The 17,323-nt window shown below is 45.9% G+C and overlaps 1 protein-coding gene across 1 annotated transcript in view; it reads right to left on the bottom strand.

Moving 5' to 3' along the window:
- Nucleotides 1-357: 357 nt before the first annotated feature.
- The window catches only part of LOC121272012 (SH2 domain-containing protein 7-like), a 33,752-nt gene continuing 16,786 nt past the window's right edge, over nt 358-17,323 (bottom strand). Inside the window, exons 5-10 of the mRNA XM_041178370.1 lie at nt 13,006-13,190; nt 11,774-11,863; nt 10,389-10,554; nt 8,910-9,131; nt 6,875-7,627; nt 358-537 (exon numbers count right to left, since the gene is read on the bottom strand). Coding sequence (XP_041034304.1) covers nt 493-537; nt 6,875-7,627; nt 8,910-9,131; nt 10,389-10,554; nt 11,774-11,863; nt 13,006-13,190 — 1,461 coding nt within the window. The 3' untranslated portion in view covers nt 358-492. The remainder of the gene's footprint in view (nt 538-6,874; nt 7,628-8,909; nt 9,132-10,388; nt 10,555-11,773; nt 11,864-13,005; nt 13,191-17,323) is intronic.

Raw genomic sequence — 17,323 nt, 5'->3', positions numbered from 1 at the left:
CTGACAGATAGCACGTTCAAAGCCTGCTTTCCATTTTGCTCTATTTTGAAATCAAAAGGGAGAGATGTCAATTTTCTGCCACTTGTTTACCAGAATCACTCAAGGTCAGAATCAGCTATTTATTATCACTTAAATATTCACAACCCCAGTATCAGCTTAATACACTGTTGCAGAGAGTCTATTATAATCAGGTACCAAAAGATTGCATCGCACCAATCAGTTTTGCAAATTGAATTAATGATAGCTTATTATCATATATACAAAGATTTTAAATATTAGCATTTTGCACGTGTAAAACAATAAACTGAAACCAGGGTTAGTATCCCTGTTGAAATGTAGCAAAACGCTGGACCCATTTTCAACATAGTGTTGTATATTGAGAGAGCAGATGGCGAGGGTCCTGAGGGTTATGTATGATGGATCACAAGAGGTCCCAGGCACCTCATTCACCAGTGCTACGGATGTGCCTAAACATCTGGGGAATTTCTTCCATCATTTGTATTTCCAATCCGAGAACCATTTTTTACGGACTTCATCCTAAAGGAAAAAAATACAGAGAATTCTGTGTTAAGTTGTCCTGTGTAAACCATTCAACAACTTGCATTTATATAGTACCTTTAACATCTGAAGAACAATCCTGGTGCTTTGGGGGCGGCGGTGCAAGGGAAGGAATGGACCCCAAGTGGAGGAGCTGGGGGAGTTGGGAAAGACTCGGCCAAAGCAATGTGCTTTTAAAACGCCTTTAAAAGATGCAGAGGGTTAGAGAGAGAGAGAGTCCAGGGGCTCAGAGTGGACCAAGGCAGCTGAAACCTCTGTCACTGTTGGTAAGATGAAGGGAAGGGAGGATACACAGAAGGGGAGGGTCAAGGAGAGGAAGGGGACTTAATGTTGATGGAGGTTAGAGAAAGCTGGGCGAGGCCAGGAAGGGAAAATTATGGGCATGGTGCCCACCATTTCCCCATTTGTGTAGCAGGCAGGTACAGCCCCCAGATTATTAAGGGCTCAGCAATCGCCTTAATATACCATCCCCTCAAAGGGAACAACCCCCACCCAACCCCCAGTCAGGAGACTCGTAACTCGACATTGACAGCTTCTCAACTTTTTATGGTCCTGACTTTGCTACACTTTCAGCATCAAACCATTGGCAAATTGACAATGTATTTGAGGCAGCTTGGTCCATAACTGACTCAGATGCTGAGTTGGATTAAGATTAGCAACTCAGGTTCGCCTCACTCATCCACCCTCACCTGAATTAAATTCCTCAGGTTCGGTGGGATTAGTTTTCCAGCACCTTGCCTGCTCTTTTATAGGCAAGATCTCACAGGATCATCGCATCCCACGCGCTTGTTGAAGCCAATGGGAGCGCCCAGCTGAGTCTGGCCAACTCAACAGAGAGCAGCCATTGACACTGGGACCTTCCTGCCCCCTGTTACAGTGCTCAGTGCCACCTCTCACACTGGAGGTAGCCAGTTCCCTTTCTAATTAAACCAGGGACACTGTTCTGATTTTCTCCTCGGTAGTCCAGGGATACTCTACTAGTTAGTCCAGCGCATCTGCCAATCTCCGAGATTGGCTTGTGTGGATTAGAACAATCACTGACCCAGATTCTAACAGGTGAACCTTCCCACACTCTTTTAAAGTTAAACCCACGACCTTGTGCCCTGATAGGAACTAAAGCTCCATACTAACACCCAGCTTTAATTGTTATCTCATTGTTAGGATGTAGATGTTTCTATATTCTAACAATGGAGCAAAGACAGAACAGTTAATGTGGTCAGAATTGAATTAAACTGTAATGTCATAAAATCATAGGGGAGAAAAACAAAACTGATGATGGCCCAGGCCCCATTGGCAATCCCTGCTATATATTTACATGGAAATATGGAATGTTTACGGCCATTTGGCCCATCCTGTGTCCGTAAACCAACAGCTATCTGGTCTAATCCCACTTTCCAGCCATAGTCCTTTAGCTCACAGCACCTCAAGTGCTTAGCAAAGTATCTTTTTAAATGTGATATGGGTTTCTGCCATTAATACTCTTTCAGGCAGAGAGTTCCAGACCCCCACCATCCTCTGGGTGAAAAATAAATTATTCCTCAACTCCCCTACAATTCCTCCACCAATTATTTTAAATCTATGCTCCAGTTATTGACCTCTCTGCTAAGAGGAATAGTTCCTTCCTTATCCAATCTATCCAGGCCCTCATCATTTCAGACACCTCAATTAAATCTCCCTTCAGCCTCCTCGGCTCCAAGGAAAACAATCCCAATCCGATCCAGCCTTCCCTCAGAGCTAACCCTCCCCTTGGTGTTTGCAAATTCTATCTTTTGTTCTGGGTGAAGCTGATAGATATGGGACAGAGTGAATGTCAGGGCCAAAACTTTGTTCAGTAAGGACAGGAACATATAAATTCTTAAATAAATAAAATAGTTGATGTTAAGTATATAGCATAAAGCAAAAGTAGGCTCTTAGGCTGAAACAGTGTGTTGAAAAATAGGCTTTACTTTAGTGCAGGTAGAATGTAAGAGAAGAAAATTGCTGCTGTAAACATAAAGACAATGGATCTCTTTTACTGTAGTGGCTGAGAGGAATTAGACATCAAATGTTTGTGCAACAAAGCCATGTTTCATGAAAAGCAAGGATAGGACCTGACTGGGCAGAGTGACAGAGACCCCTCATCCTTGTTCTAAGGTTCATGGAGAGCTTGAATCTAAGCAGGAATTGGGTGATGAAAGATAGTGGCATAAAACACAGATACAAGGATTCACATAGTGGGAACTATTTGACTACCTGGAAGGCCAGGTAATCTGAACAGGCTTAGATAAGCCATGCCTGTGATTTCTTGCTAGATGATGCATACACGTGTGTTTAGATGCAAGGTTAACAATATTATTCCGTATGAGTGTTTAAAAGAATGTTTTGAACTAACACTAAATGCAATTTTCTTAATGTGACTCTCTTCCAGCACCGCTCCACATTGGGAGAGCAAGGCCACTGAATTCACTAACAACACAGCTTGAGCTTAATCTTGATTACTTTTAAGTCGTTCATGGGATGTGGGTGTTGCTGCTTGTACCAGCATTTATTGCCCATCCCAAAATACCTGTGGGCAGGTGGTGGCAATCTGCCTTCTTGGATATAATTGAGGGGCTTGCTAGGCCATTTTAGATGGCAGTTAAGAGTCACATGTAGGCCAGACTGGATAAAGTTCTGAATACTAATGGAAATGATGGAAGAGCAGCCAGAGCTAAGTCCATGGCCACACGATTGGCTTGGCTGTACTGGGGGTCATGAAGACTGGAAGAGCAATAGCGATAGGAGATTCAATAGTTAGGGGAACAGACAAGCATTTCTCCAGCTGTAGACCCGAACCCAGGATGGTTTGTTGCTTCCCTGGTACTAGGGTCAAGGACATCACTGAATGGCTGTAGAGCACCCTTTGGTTGAGCAGCCAACAGTCATGGTACACATCGTTATTAACAACATGGGTAGAAAGAGAGATATGATCCTATAGTCAGAATTTAGGGAGCTACTTAGGAAATTAGCAAGCAGGACCTCAAAAGTAGCAATCCCTGGATTACTCCTGAGTACAGAAATAGGAGGATAAGGCAGATGAATGTGTGGCTGGAAAGATGGTGCAGGGAGGGTGGGCTTTAGATTCTTGGGACAGCGGGATCAGTTCTGGATGAGATGGGACCTGTACAGGGCTGGATGGGTTACACCTAAACAGAACCCGACCAATTTCCTTGCAGGGCGATTAGCTAGTGCTTCTGGGGAGAGTGTGGGAACTATAAGGTAATATCAGAGAAGAATACTAAGTTGCAAAGAACATTGGGGGGGGGGAGAGAGAGAGAGAGAGAGAGAGAGAGCACTAGAGGAGCAAATAGTAAGGTAAGAGGCGGGTTCAAAAAAGCGGGGGAAAGTAAGAAAGTCTGAAATTAAGGTTCTGTGCATGTATGTGAATGTGAATGCACTGAATGTGGTAAATAAGATTGGTGAGTTACAGGGTGTCATGTGGAAATATGATGTTGTGGCGATAACAGAGACCTGGCTCAAAGAAGGGCAGCACTGGGTATTAAAGGCTCCTGGATTCAAGAACAGGAAAGATGGGAAAGGAAGGAAAGGGGTGGGGGAGGGTGGCAGCATTGTTTAAAAAGGGCAATGCAGTGTTGGAGGGAGAGAGAGAGAGAGAGAGAGAGAGAGGATCAAGGACAGAACCTATTTAGCTAGAAATAAGGAACAAAAAGGGGAAATTACAATTGCTTGGTGTAGTCTATAGGCCACCAACCCATGGGAAAGATGTAGGGGAACAACTCTGCAAGGAAATTACAGAAAAGTGCAAGAATTACAGAGTAGTTATAACAGGGAACTATGTTTAGGAGAATTTTTTACAGCAATATATGTTTCCAGTCCAACAAGAAAGGGGGCACTGTTGGACCTGATTCTTGGGAACGAGGTGGACCAAGTGGATCAAATATCAATAGGAGAACATTTAGGGGACAGTGATCATTATATCATAAAGTTTAGATTGGCTATAGAAAAAGACAAGGAACAATCCAGAGCAAGAATAATTAACTGGGGGGGGGGGGGGGGGTGGAAGGGGGAAGTCAACTTCAATGGGTTAAAAATGGATCTAGCCCAGATAAATTGCAATCAAAGATTAGTGGGCATTACTGTGGCTGAATAATGGTTTGCCTTTAAAGAAGAGATAGTTTGGGGACAGTCGAGCTATATTCCCACAAAGGGGAAAGATAGCGCAAACAAATCCAGAGCATCCTGGATGGGGAAAGAGTTGGAGATTAAGATGAAGAAGAAATAATGTGTGCTTATGACAGATGTCAGGTGCAAATACAACTGAGAACAAGGTTGAATATGGAAAGCTTAGAGAGGCGATGAAAAAATAAATAAAATAAGGAAAGAGAGACTATGAGAAGAGACTGGCAGCTAACATAAATGGGATCCTAAAATCTTCTATAGTTATATAAATAGTAATAGAGTGATAAAAGGAAGAGTGAGGCAAATTAGGGACCAAAAAGGGGGTTTACATATGGAGGAAGGAGAACTTTAGAGGTATTAAATGAATACTTTGCATCTGTCTTTACCAAGGAAGAAGATGCTACCCAGGTCATGGTGAAAGAGGAGGTAGTTCAGACACTTGAACGGTTTAAAATTGATATTGGATAGGCTATCTGTACTTAAAGTTGATAAGGGACCAGGACTGGGTGAGATGCATCCAAGGATACGGAAGGAAGTGAGAATAGAAGTTGTGGAGGCACTGGCCATAATTTTCCAGTCTCCCTTAGACTCAGGGGTGGTGCCAGAGGACTGGAGAATTGCAAATGTTGCACCTTGTTCAAAAAAGGATGTAAAGACAAGCCCAGTAACTACAGGTCAGTCAACATCACTTCTGTGGTGAGGGAGCTTGTAGAAACAATAATTTGGCACAAAGTTAATAGTCACTTAGGCAAATGTGGGTTAATTAAGGAGAGCCAGCATGGATTTCTTAAGGGAAAAATCATGCTTAACTAACTTGGAGTTTTTTGAGGAGGTAACATACTGTTAATGTGGTAACATACTGTTGATGGTTGATGTGGTGTACATGGACTTCCAAGAGGCATTTGTTACAGTGCCACACAACAGACTTGTGAGCAAAGTTATTGCTCATGGAATAAAAGGGACAGGAGCAATGTGGATACAAAATTGGGAGAATGACAGGAAAAAGTGTGGTGGTGAATGGTCATTTCTTGGACTGAAGGAAGGTTTATAGTGAAGTTCTCGATATGCAAAATGACCTAGACCTTGGTGTACAGAGCACAAGATCAAAATTTGTGGATGATACGAAACTTGGAAGTATTGTGAACTGTGAGGAGGATAGTGTAGAATTTCAAAAGGACATAGAGAGATTGGTGGAATGGGCGGACAAGTGGCAGATGAAATTTAATGCGGAGAAGTGTGAAGTGATTCATTGTGGTAGGAGAGACAACATAAAATAAAGGGTATAATTCTAAAAAGGATGCAGGAGCAGAGGGATCTGTGTGTATGTGTGCATAAATCTTTGAAGGTGGCAGGACAGGGTGAGAGAGTAGTTAATAAAGCTAATGGAATCCTGGGCTCTCTTAATGGGGCATAGAGTACAAGAGCAAGGAAGTAGTGTTAAACTTGTATAAAACACTAGTTCAGACTCAACTGGAGTATTGTGTCTAGTTCTGGGCGTCCCACTTCAGGAAAGATATGAAGGAATTAGAGAGAGTGCAGGAAAGATTCATGAGAATGACTCCAGGGATGAGGAACCTCAGTTAGGTAGATAGATTGGAGAAAAGAAGATTGAGAGGAGATTTGATAGAGGTATTCAAAATCATAAAGGGTCTCAACAGAGTAGTTAGGCAAAAACTGTTCCCACTGGTGGAAGAGTCAAAAACAAGAGGCCAGAGATTTAAGGTATTTGAGAAAAGAAGCAATGGAGACATGAGGAAAAGCTTTGTCACACAGTGGATAGTTAGGATCTGGAATGCACTGCCTGAGAGTGTGGTAGAGGCAGGGTCAATTGAGGCTTTCAAAAGGAAATTGGATCACTACCTGAAAAGGAAAAATTTGCAGTGCTACACAGAAAAGGCAGGGGAGTGGCACTGGGTGAAATGCTCTTTCAGAGGGTTAGCACAGACATGATGGGCTGAATGGCCTCCTTTTGTGCTGTAAACATTTTGTGACTATGATTCTAACCTGTTCCTTGTAAACTATGATGTTCCTCTGTTTAGTCTGAGTCACTTGGCCCCTTCTTTTTCTGCTGGTGCCATTGCAACTGAGGGAACTGAGACCCATCAAGCGGGGTCAAGTCGTTAAAGGGTGTGGTGGGTGACCTGGGAATGACCTTTACCTTATCTGCAGGGGCTGGCTTTGCCTGGTTCCGTTTTGAGAATTTGTCAGGAATCTGCTCATAAGTGTTCTCGGGGCTTTTTGTGGAGCTCCTCACGCCCAAGGTAGCACCGTAGAGCGAATCTTTCAGCAGCAGCCGCTCGTTGAAGTCAGCAAGCTGAGGAAGCGGCCAGAGATTTGGCGGGAGCTTCTGGTTCGCCTCCTGCTTCTGTGAAGGGTGAGTGGGCGACGGAGGTTTCACCCTGTGATTCAAGTTGGGCGAGAGTCGAGGCGGGGTTGAGGGCGGCGTGGTCAAACTCAAACTCCTGCCCTCCGAGGACTGGCACAGCTGTTCGGTTGGTGCCGAGATCGTGGTGTAATTGTTCTCATGGGCAGTGGGCAGTGTGCCAGTCTTCCATTGCTTCAAGTCCACCTCGGTGTACACAATCTCTGGTGATGAAGTCTTTCTAGTTGGCTCAAATACTTCGTTATATCTTCGCTGGGGTTCCACAGCCAGGGAATATATAGCGTTGCTTGGCTCCGACAAGGTGGGAGGTAGCCGTCCTGAAAGCTGTGGTTTTCTGACATCCATTCCTACACTGTAAAGTGGATTTGTCAAGCTTTCCATGATCCTGAACTCTTCGTTCAATACTGCAGATGGTGACTTCTCGTTGGATTTGAACTTACTAATTTTCCTGTACATTACTCTGTCCTGATTCTCCTCCTCAAAGATCAGGCTCGACCTGATTGGTAGAGGCGGCGCGATGTCAGAATCCTTCAAGACAAACCAACATTTTTATCAGATTGATTGGGGATTATTCTGCCACAATATTTCTAAAGAAAGGTTCGCATTTCAATAATGCCTTTCACCACCTCGTGACCTACCAAAGTGTTTCACAGCCAATGAAGGTGCTATCTGAAGTGTAGTCACTGTTATAATGTAGGAAATGCGACAGCCAATTGACTCACAGCAAGCTCCCACAAACAGAAATGAAGTAATAGTCAGGTCAATGTTTGCTGTGATGTTGATTGAAGTGTAAATGTTGTAAGATGCCAGGGATAACTCTAATAAAAAGCAAAATGTTGCGGATGCTGGGAATCTGATATAAGAACAAAAAAAATATGCCGGAAAAACTCAGCATGTCAGGCAGCATCTGTGAACTATTTGACGTCAGCTGACCATAGACAGCTCTGCTGCCTCAGAGTCAGAAGGCCGTGGCTTTAAGCCCCAGTCCAGGGATTTGAGTGTGAGATCCAGGCACACACTCCTGGTGGAGTAATGAGGGAGTGCTGCACTGCCGGAGGTGCCGCCTGTTTGATGAGGCCTTAAACTGAGACCCTGTCTGCTCTCTCAGGATAACTCCCCTACTCTTCTTCCAAAGCCATGGGATCTACTAAATTACATAAGAGAGCAGATAGGGCTGTGGTTTAACACTTTATCAAACTGGTGGCACCCTCAACACTGCAGCATCCGCAGTTTTTTTGTTTTTACTCTTTGGCTTTCCTGACCAACTTCCTTCTATCTTTTGTAAACTTGTGGGGTGGTACAAAATTCTGCTGTTCTTGGCCTAGCTCACACCAAGCCCCCTTCCCCTATCACCCCGGTGCTCGCTGACCTACACTGGCTCCCAGGCAAGCAACGCCTTGATTGTAAAATGATCGTTGTTTTTAAATCCCTCACTCTCCTCCCTATGTCTGTGATCTCCTCCAGCCCCACAACCCTCCGAGGTAACTGTGCTCTCCTCTAATTGTGATCCCTCGTGCATCCCCATTATAATCACTCCACCCTTGGAGGCCCCAAGCTCTGGAACTCCTTCCCTACACCTCTCCGCCTCTCTAGCTCTCTCTCCTCCTTTAACACTGCCTAAACCCTTTGATCAAACTTTTGGATATCTGCCCTATGTGGCCCACTGTCATGTTTTGGATGAAACCACTTCTCCGAAGCACTGTGAGGCGCTTTACTATGTTGAAGGTTCCACGTAAATGCAAGCTGTTGTTGTAGTGGCAGTACACCTCACCTGGAGTTTCCTGTACTGCACCTGTAACAAGCCACTCACCTCACTGTTAGAGGACACGCTTTCCAAGGATGAGTTCAGCTGCCTGTCGATGGGGGCCCTCTTAGCCTTCGGAGGGACGGCTGGGGGTCTCCTAGGCCCCTCCTCCGATTGGGGGTTACCTCCTGGCCTCCTGGCCACAGGTTCTTTGCCCTCTGCCTCTTCTGAGTGGGAGCTGTTTGGTAAGCTGAAGCTAATCTGGTCGTACAGGTTGCTCCTCTCATACTGTGGACACAAAAATGAGAGATGTTTATGTTGGAGGTTACAGGACAGAAGCAGGCCATTCAGCCCAACAGCTCTGTGCTGGCATTTCCGTTCCACTCGACACCACCCCTCCTTCCTTCATCTCACCTAATCAACATATTCTTCTATTCCTTTTTCCCTGGTGTATTTATCCAGCTTCCCTGTCTGTGCTATCCACCTCAATGACTGCTTGTAAAAGCGAGTCCCAGATTCTAACCACTCCCAACGTAACAAGAGTTTCTGCCACAGTCTGTGACTATATATTAGTGACTATCAAAGATGCCTTCCTGAAAGAAAAAGTTTCAAACCGAAGCAAGGGTACATCTTTGATTATTATCCCAAAAGGAGGAATGAGCAGAGTTACAGGGAGAACGTGGGAGAATGGCACCAGGTGAATTGCTCCTTTGGAGAGCCAGCACGAGAGTTGACGGGCTGAACGACCTCCCCCCTTCCCCCCCCTTCCCCCCCTTCCCCGGGCTGTTAACGTTCTGTGATATCTAAAGTTACCCCACTGATTTTGTCTTTGTTCTCTTCTCACTGAGGCCAAGGGCCGGATTTTTGGGTCACGATGAAGGATTGGAGGGGGTTGGGGTGGGGAGGGGGGTGTCAGTGGGCCAAGTGCGGAGGTGGGAATGCTGGAAGGTTGGGCTGTCGGGAAGTGTGCCATTTGGGCTTTGTGTGGTTCCCGGAGGTTTGAAATAATCACACTTTTATACTCAAAATACTGGAGCTTCATCGAATCATCACATCATACCCAGAAGGGGAAAACACAGTTCGGGCCAGTGCTGTTATTTCCCAGTTTTTACTGTTCCTTCATTTGGGTATGGTGCAGACTGATACATCATCTCTCACTGCCATGTCTGTAGTGCAGCAGTGAGTGGTATTTGGGATACATGCGCATGAGCATATAGTTCCTAAATCACATTGGAACAATATAACAACCTCTGCGGTGACCACGTCGTTACTAAATAAAAGACAAAATTCCCCGCTGTCCATCTACCCTCCGTGATCCCTGGGCCCATCCTATTCTTCAATCTCCTTCAGCGTGGACTCTATCCTTCAGGTCCTTTCTGTCTATGTCACAAGCTCGACACTGAGGAGAGAGACTTTTGAATCTTAGTCCGTGCCTCTAAATTAAACGAAGCAGCCACAGCTTAAAAAGGAAAGTGAGAGGGAGCTGAAGAGCTTCCCTTCCACTGTCTTGAAGATGAAGCAACTTATCAAGTAACAATCCCTTACCTGACTGCAGGCTTCCGTGAGGACCTCTCCGAATGGCTGGATGGCCTCAGTCATGTAGTAGTTTATTAATGCTGCAAGGCTCTCGTGTGTGTGGATGCTCCCATCAATAATATACCTTCCATTCTTCGATTGCTGAATGACAAAATGACGGCAACGATCAGTACCCCTGGAGATAAACCAATCAGCAGGTTAGATCCGTGTGACTGCACTAAAAACCCAAACTACAGCCATTCCCCCCCACCCCGGCTCCCCCGGGGCAACCATCTCAACGAGCTGAGCCGACAAGCACAGGATTGGTGTCAGGTCACAAAATCCATAGGCCGACACCCCCAGCGTAATACCGAGGGACTGCACCACTGCCAGAGGCGCTATCTCTTGGATGAGACATCAAACTGAGGCCCAATCCCACTCAGGTGGAAGTAGAAGAATCCACAGGCTACTCTTCAAAGAAGAGGCCAGGAATCCTGTGCCGAGTAACTCACCACCTGACTCCCCAAAGCCTCTACAAGGCACAAGACAGGAGTGTGATGGAATACTCCCCACTTGCCTGGGTGAGTGCAGCTCCTATAACACTCAAGGAGATCGATAACATCCAGGACAAAGCAGCCCACTTGATTAGCACCCCATCCACAAACATTCACCCCCTCCAACACTGACACGCAGTGTACCATCTACAAGGTGCACTGCGTATGGGGTACACCTCATTCAACACCCCTCACCAAGGATCCTTTAACAGCACCTTCCAAACCTACAGCCACTGTCATCTAGAAGGACAAGGCTAGCAGACAGATGGGAACACCGCCACCTAGAAATCCCCTTCCAAGCCACTCACTATCCTGATTTGGAAATATATCGCCGTTCCTTCACTGTCACTGGGTCAAAATCCTGGAACTCCCTCCCTAACAGCACTGTGGGTGTACCTACACCACATGGACTGCAGCGGTTCAAGAAGACAGCTCACCACCGCCTTCTGAAGGGCAATTAGGGATGGGCAATAAATGCTGGCCCAGCCAGTGAAGCCCACATCCCGTGAATGAATAAAGAAAAGAAGAGGAGTGTTCTCCCCAGTGTCCTAGCCAAAATTTATCCCTCAACCAATAACACAAAAAACATAATCTGGTCATTTTTACGTTGCTGCTTGTGGGAGTTCTCTGTGCTCAACATGGCTGCTGTGTTTCCTGTATTACATCAGCACCTGCACTTCAAATGTACTTCACCAGAATGTCCTGGGGGTCATGAAAGGTGCTATATAAATGCAAGTTCTCTCTTTCGGAGAATGTAGAATCTGCAGAAAGTTGCACACTCAGGTTGGAAAGCGAATGTTATAAATACAATCCCGAATCTTATTTATTATCCAATTCCTGGTCCCATCAAGGTATACGTACTTGTATGATAATATGTAGCCAATCGCTTTGTCGCTCAGACGGACAAGGAAGTGACCAATACCTCGATCCCGCAGGAAATTCTCTGCTTCTCTGTTGACATATAAGAGGGCAGTAATGATTAGTACAGCAGCCATCCTGCCGGGGCTGGGCATGTTTTGATAGCTGTGGGGTATATACTGTGGTAAGATATTATCTGGAGTGTTACAGAGAGCACAAACCTCTCTCTCAGCTGCTGTTATCTGTTGATCAGGGGAAAAAACAGCTTAGGGTGGAGATTTTGAAGTTTGTTAGGGCAGAGAGGACCCTGGAGACCAGCGTGGGCCTGAAGAATGATGTTGTTGCCTCCATATAAATTTGAGCTCCAGTCTAACAAGGCTGTACACTGGGAACACAGCCTGGGGGGACATAGACTTGGGGGGGGGTGGGGGGAGACACAGCCTGGGAGGGACACAGTCAGAGGGGGAATCACAAGCTGGGAAGAACCCCTGAAGTGACATCGTGGCCAATATGGGCTTTGGCCAATTGAGTTTAATAGCTGTGGTCACACGTTATCCCCCTCATTCAAACCCCCTCAAATCAACTTTTCTATGGCCCTATGGTTCAAGTGAGATATAAACATTAACACAGTATTGCAGCCAATCGCATAGGGTTCCCAGCAGGCCAATTGCTGGTTTTTGTGTCTTTGTCTGATGCCCGAGAATGCAATGGAGTAGAAATTGGGTGGCCCATGTTATAGTTCCCGGAACAACAGTGTAATAGATAGATCACAGCCCCTAAAATAACAGTGTCACCGATTCTTTACAGTCCCTGGAACAACGGTGTAGTCGATAGATTGTAATCCCTAGAATAACATTACAGTCCATAGAATAACAGCATAATTGATGGGATAACAGTGTAATCAATTGATTACAGTCCCTACAATAACAGTGTAACTGACTGATTATAGTCCCTGGAATAACAGTGTAATCAATAGATTACAGTCCTTCCAAAACCAGTGTAATCATTGGATTACAGTCCCTGGAATAACAATGTAATCGATAGATTATAGTCCTTACGATAACAGCGTAATCACATGGAGTCCAATGGATTACAGTCCCAGTATAAGGAGCAGGTTATTGGTTTGCAGTAATAACTGAACTATTGTTAACAGCAGCTGTTATGAAGCCCCAGGCAGTCTTTTACCTCTTACTGTCTAACGGGCGACACTAACTCATGAAGCCGAGAGAACTTACCTCCTGGTGGCGAAACCATGAAACCATTCTGGGAGCCTGCCGTTCTGCAGGATGAGAGCGGCCTGGGTTTCCGTGAACCACCTCAGGGCCATTTCCTTGAGCATCCCCACCACCATAGTGTCGGACCCGGCATGCAATTTTCGGGAGGAACTCATTTGCCTCTGCGACTCTCCGAAGCCACTGGCCTGTAAAATGTGATCACACCAGTGTCAAGCAGCTGGACGGAGTCAGCTTCTTTATTTTATTAGGGAGGCATTTGCATGTTCAGCGCAAGACGTCACAGCGACATCGGTATTTGCAAAACCAATTAGAATTTCAAATCCGCTCCTGTATGTCACTGATTTGGATCCGGGCCAATAACTATACTCTGTAGAGTCTTTGTTAAACTCAGCTGAATTTAGCTTTACGAGAGGTATCATAAAGTCATAAAACAAATGGGGCCATCTTCATCTACTGCCCACCTTGCGCAAAAATCCAGAAATAGAACATGTTGGAAACACTAGGCACATCAGGCAACAACAATGGACTGAGAACACCTTTCATTAGAAATGGAAACACTAGAGTTGTACATGCGATCGAGCCTCCTGCGCCATTCAATAAGATCGCGGCTGATATGACTTTTACCTCAGCTCCACGTTCCCGCCTACCTCTGATAACCTTTCACCCCCTCCCTTGCTTATCAAGGATCTATCTGGCTCTGCCTCAAAAATATTCAAAGGCTCTGCTTCCATCGCCTTTTGAAGAAGAGAGTTCCAAAGACTCACCACCCTCAGAGAGAAAACATTTCTCCTCATCTCTGTCTTAAATGGGTGACCCCTTATTTTTAAACAGTGACCCCATAGTTCTAGGTTCGCCTAAAAGAGAATAACAGTCATAATAATAACAGTAATAATAGTAATAATAGTAATTATAATAGTAATTATAGTAATAATAGTAATTAAATAATAGTAATAATAGTAATGTTACTAGTAATAGTAATGATAGTGATAATGATAGTAATAATAATGATAGTAATAATAATAATGATAGGTTTTAAGCAAGCAGGGATGGGAGTTGGGAGGAAAGAATGAAAAGATATAAAAACAGAAAATGGTGGAAAAACTCAGCAGGTCGGACAGCATCTATGGAGAGAGAAACAGAGTTAACGTCTCGAATCTGTATAACCCTTGCAGTCTGGCAGCCTCTAATGCCATTAAGGTCCTTTTCACGGGTGAACTGAGCAAGTCTCTCTGCTGTGGCTCATTAAGTCTCCTGAGCTGCCCTAAGTGGGGCCTGAAGGAGCAGCTCTCATTGGCCAGGCTCCGGAAGGAAATTCTGGGCATCCACCCACCTAGATTTCTCTCCTACCTCCACACCCCCTTCCCTCACCTACAAGACGAACCCAAAGGTTTACCTTGAAGCTGGGGGTGGTCTTTGAGCTTTGAGGTTTGGCCAGCCTGAATCCATCCAATCGCCTCTTTCCAAGGGTCAACCAGCAGGAGATACAAGCAGGTCACCACAGCCCGGACCTCAAAGTGATTAGGCCTGGCAGGTTTACCCCTCTTCCCCCCCCCAACCATTACCCCTCACTATTCCCTCCCTAACAGCACTGTGGGTGTACTTATACCACATGGACTGCAGCAGTTGAAGAAAGAAGCTCACCACCACCTCAATGGGCAATTAGGGATGGGCAACAAATGCTGACCTTGCCAGCGATGCCCACATCCTATGAAAGAATAAGAAAAATGCCTCAAACTCAGTAAAACCTTATCCAGCCACCGCCTCTAAACCTCATGCTGTGTGGTGAAGGGGACACTGGCGGAGTTGTGTGTGGAATGCTCTATCCCAAGGGATCCACCCCACCCCCGTCACTCAGTCCCAGACGCAACGGTCACCCAGGATCATTAAAACAAACGATCTGGTCTTTATCACATTGCTGTCTGTGGGATCTTGCTGTGTGCAAATTGACTGCTGTTTTTCCTGCACCAAAACCATGACTACACTTCAAAAATGTGCTTCATTGACTGTAGAGCCCTTGGGCTGTTCTGAGTTGCGATAGGTGCTACATAAATGCACACCCTTCTTTAAAGTCTTGGCAATCCAAGCCCCCAGAGTTCGGGAAACTAGGGACAATGGAGGCCTCTCCCCTGGCTGATCAGCTCCAGCCGTTTTTAAATATAAAGTCTTTAAAGCTGCAGAAAGGGGTCCTCGAACTGGAAGCACCCTCCCTCTCCCTAACCTGCAAAGGCATCCTGCTGACCCCTCAGGGCTGGAGGGTCCATTATTGGCCCTCTAGCACCAAGAGCCCACCCATCATCCTTAACTGGGTGGCGAGCAGACCCTCCAGTCGCTAATTAGCCAATTCAGGGAAAATCATCGCTGGGCAACTGTTCCCCAGACAGTGCGGGGTCATTTGACCCCCAACACAGGGGCCCTGAGCCAAACCCCCAAAATCCTGCCCAATTTTAACTTCTCTTGAAAGGCCTTTGTGAATGGTTAAACCTACTTGTGCCTCACATCTTCAGGCACTTTCTCAATGGTTTGTAAAGGAAAAAAAATCGTGGGAAGGGTTGACTCGTCACTGGATGGTACTCCAAATCTATCGAACGAGCTTTGGTTCATGGTCCCTCGGTGATCGATGCAGCACAGTTTGGCCACGCTGATCTGGAACACTCTTATCTTCGTCGGCAAAGTATTCAAATGTCAGCGAGCGTAGTTAAAGATTAGTTTTTTTTGCCAGTGATACTGAGCCATTTCCTCATCAGTATAAAACCAGCAGAGAAACTAGATGCTTTCTTCGTTGAGGTTTTGCAGTGACTCAATGTCTTTGTGGTACAGTTCGATTTGTACAAGGGCTTGCAATTATAGATTGAAACATTGTCATTAAGGGACATGACACAATTCGTGAAGGCAGCTGCTCTACAATAATTAGTGAGGGGCCGTCCCATTGAAGATCGGGAGTGGAGAGCGTCACCTGGACCTGTCCCCTCCAATGGGGGCTTTTTTAATCAGGGTCATGGATTGTCAGACTGCCCGCACTCTCTGCAGCCTGAACGAGTCTGTGTCTCCCTCTATTCACGGTGTGAAGAGGCCACAGCCCCTCTCTCCCTATTCGGAGGGGCCGCAGCCCCTCAAGTTTCCGGCCGCCTTCCAGTCCCATGCTCCTGATCTCTGGCCACTGGGTGTGGAGGGGAGTGGGCTAGCGGGAGGGCCTCTGCTCCTGCACGGGCCTGGCCGTTCCATGGGTCCGCAGGCCGTGCGGGATCAAGGTGACCATCTGTGTCCGTCCCACCTGCCAGCCTCTCTACCCTAGCCAATTCTGCGCCCGGGTGTCCCTGGAGACGGAGCAGGTGGTGTCCACCATTATGCTGGAGTCCTCCCCCAGCCAGAGGGACTGGAGTGCATGATCGGCACAGGAACAACATTTTGATTCAATTTGTCAAATTTCTTTTGAAACATCTATAATTTACAGTTGGTTGTTTCTACCCCTTTAAAGAGAGGGACACTTGTTAGCCCCTTGATAATAATTGTCACCCCAATCGGTATTGTAAGAGAGTGGGGAGTAGTTGCCATGGAGATTGTCAAGTAGGCCGAAGCCTGTGGAGGTAGCCCTCACCATTGCTGTGATAACGTAGAGGGACCAGAGGGGTCAGTATGGGGGAATTATTATTTTCTTCACCCTATCAGCTTGGGTTAGCTAATCATGTGATTGGAAGTGGCTCGGCTGTTAGAATTAGGGCACAAGGGAGAAATTTCACACTTAGTTTTTCCCTAACGTAAGCTAAAACAGGGAATTCATCCAATTCTTCTCAGGTATTTGACCAACACCAACTGGCTTATATGCCCCCCAGATCTTTCGTACTGACTGAGAGCCAAGATGCTCCAGGAAGTGAACTCACTCTCACTCTACACTTCATGCAAATGCATCACTGCAAAAGGTTGGGGGGGTGGGGGGGGGAAGTGTGAATCATTAAGCAAGATAAGCAAGACGCAAATGAGCAATAACAAGCTGGAAAGATGTGCATCCCTTTGGCAGCTTTCCTTTCTTGGAAGCAATAATTATTCAAACGACCTGCGCTCGGGAGAGAACAAGACTGACATCACCTGAAGAAGAGAAAGGGTGTTTTTTTCCCCTATGATATCTCAGACTGACGCCAGACAAATTCAAATATTACTAAGAGATTAAAGGCCCTTGTTAATCTATTGCCAACACCCTTCCCCAAAAGTGAGAGACAAAGTCTCTGAAAGAGGCAGTGAATTCAGGTAAACTTCCTTCGTATCATCTAACAACAATGGTAGCAACTCCGAGAAGTTCCATTATCAATACAGGGGGAGGTGA

The sequence above is a fragment of the Carcharodon carcharias genome, chromosome 32 (genome assembly GCF_017639515.1).
Source record: "Carcharodon carcharias isolate sCarCar2 chromosome 32, sCarCar2.pri, whole genome shotgun sequence".
Taxonomy (NCBI): Eukaryota; Metazoa; Chordata; class Chondrichthyes; order Lamniformes; family Lamnidae; genus Carcharodon; species Carcharodon carcharias.
Note: the sequence above shows the minus strand (reverse complement) of the source record. Positions and strands in the feature narration are given on the sequence as shown.